At 37.4% G+C, this 1,444-nt stretch overlaps 1 protein-coding gene across 1 annotated transcript in view; it reads left to right on the forward strand.

The window, feature by feature from the left end:
- vsig10l (V-set and immunoglobulin domain containing 10 like) overlaps positions 1–1,444 on the forward strand; it is a gene marked incomplete at its 5' end in the record, with an annotated part of 16,916 nt that overhangs the window by 5,084 nt on the left and 10,388 nt on the right. Inside the window, 2 exon segments of the mRNA XM_017309325.1 lie at positions 329–351; positions 396–568. Of these exon segments, the coding sequence (XP_017164814.1) occupies positions 329–351; positions 396–568 (196 nt within the window).

The following is a 1,444-nucleotide window of genomic DNA, read 5'->3' on the forward strand; positions in this document are numbered from 1 at the left end:
AGGACAGAACTTCACATGTGAACACGAATTACTGATCTCAGCAACACCACCTTAACAGGCTCTTCTTGACATGAATAATCAGCAGCCCTACTCTGAGATCTTAAAATRTAGAAGTGGTCCACATCTCAGCATGTTAATTTTTTTTYTCTCTGCAACATTCATCTAAAATAAATAAATGTTCATTTTAATACTTGATGAGGCGAAACTATTCGTAGTGATTTTGAATTGTTGTAGCAATACTTGACTAAACTAGTCTCACCRAAGTTGCAAATGTGACTTCTTTTACTCTTTTTGTCTGAGAAAATGGAATGTGTGCTTTCTTGATCAGATTTGGTGGATTACTCCTACTGTGTGGAAGCTATTCAACGTCTCTCTCCTGTTATGTTTCTCTTCAGATTCGTGTAAAGCCAGACAACACTGGTGTTGTGRCGGATGGCGTGAAGCACTCAATGAACCCCTTCTGTGAGATCGCTGTGGAGGAGGCGGTCAAACTGAAGGAGAAGAAGCTTATTAAGGAGGTTGTGGCTGTCAGCTGTGGGCCACAGCAATCACAGGTGGGAGAGATGTGGTTAGATTTTACGCCCTTGAATTTGGTGGGGGTTTATTTACTTGCATTTTGGTCAAATTCTTTGTTTTTGTTCAAAAAATTTGAAATTTTTCCAAGTTTAGGCCTTGTCTGGAAAAGAACTGCCATTATCGAATGTCAGACGGTGAAGATCCGTAACTTTTCACATTTCACCACATTACAACCCCATTACTTCTCTGTACTTCTTTAGGATTTTAAGTGATAGACCAATGGAAAGTTGTGCACATTTGGGAAATCAAAGGGAAATGATGCACAGCTTTGAAAGTGTTTTACAAATAAAAATTTAAAAAATGTCTTTCTGTTAAGTTCCCTTAGTAAAAACTTTGTAGAASCACATTTTGCGGCCATGAGAGGCACATGTGTTTCAGAGTTGGTCTAGAAAATGACATTTCTCCCCCATTCCTTTTTRGAAAATGTTTCTGGCTCAGATTAAATGAAGAGCTTCTAATAAAATGTTTTTCTTGCCACAGGTCCTCAGTCTGATTAAGATCTGAACTTTGACTGGGCCATTTTAACACATGAATATGTTTTAATGAACACATTCTTTTTTTGAAGCTCTGGCTTYATGTGTAGGATTGTATCATCTTTCCATCAACTCTTACCTGTTTCAGTTAATGTCTGAAAAAAGACATTTCCACAGGATGATGCTGCCATCACCATGCTTCACAATTAACATGGTGTGTGCATTGCTATTTATCTTCCACACATAGAACTTTGTATGCAGGTAAAAAACTTGTATTTTGTTTTATCTCACCAGAGGACAAAACAGAGATTATTATGGCTTTCTTTCAATAATGGCAGTGATATTTGTCACTTTTCCATAAAAGGTGGGATTTTTGCACAGTTCTCACTAATACT

The sequence above is a fragment of the Poecilia reticulata genome, linkage group LG16, assembly GCF_000633615.1.
Source record: "Poecilia reticulata strain Guanapo linkage group LG16, Guppy_female_1.0+MT, whole genome shotgun sequence".
Classification (NCBI taxonomy): Eukaryota; Metazoa; Chordata; class Actinopteri; order Cyprinodontiformes; family Poeciliidae; genus Poecilia; species Poecilia reticulata.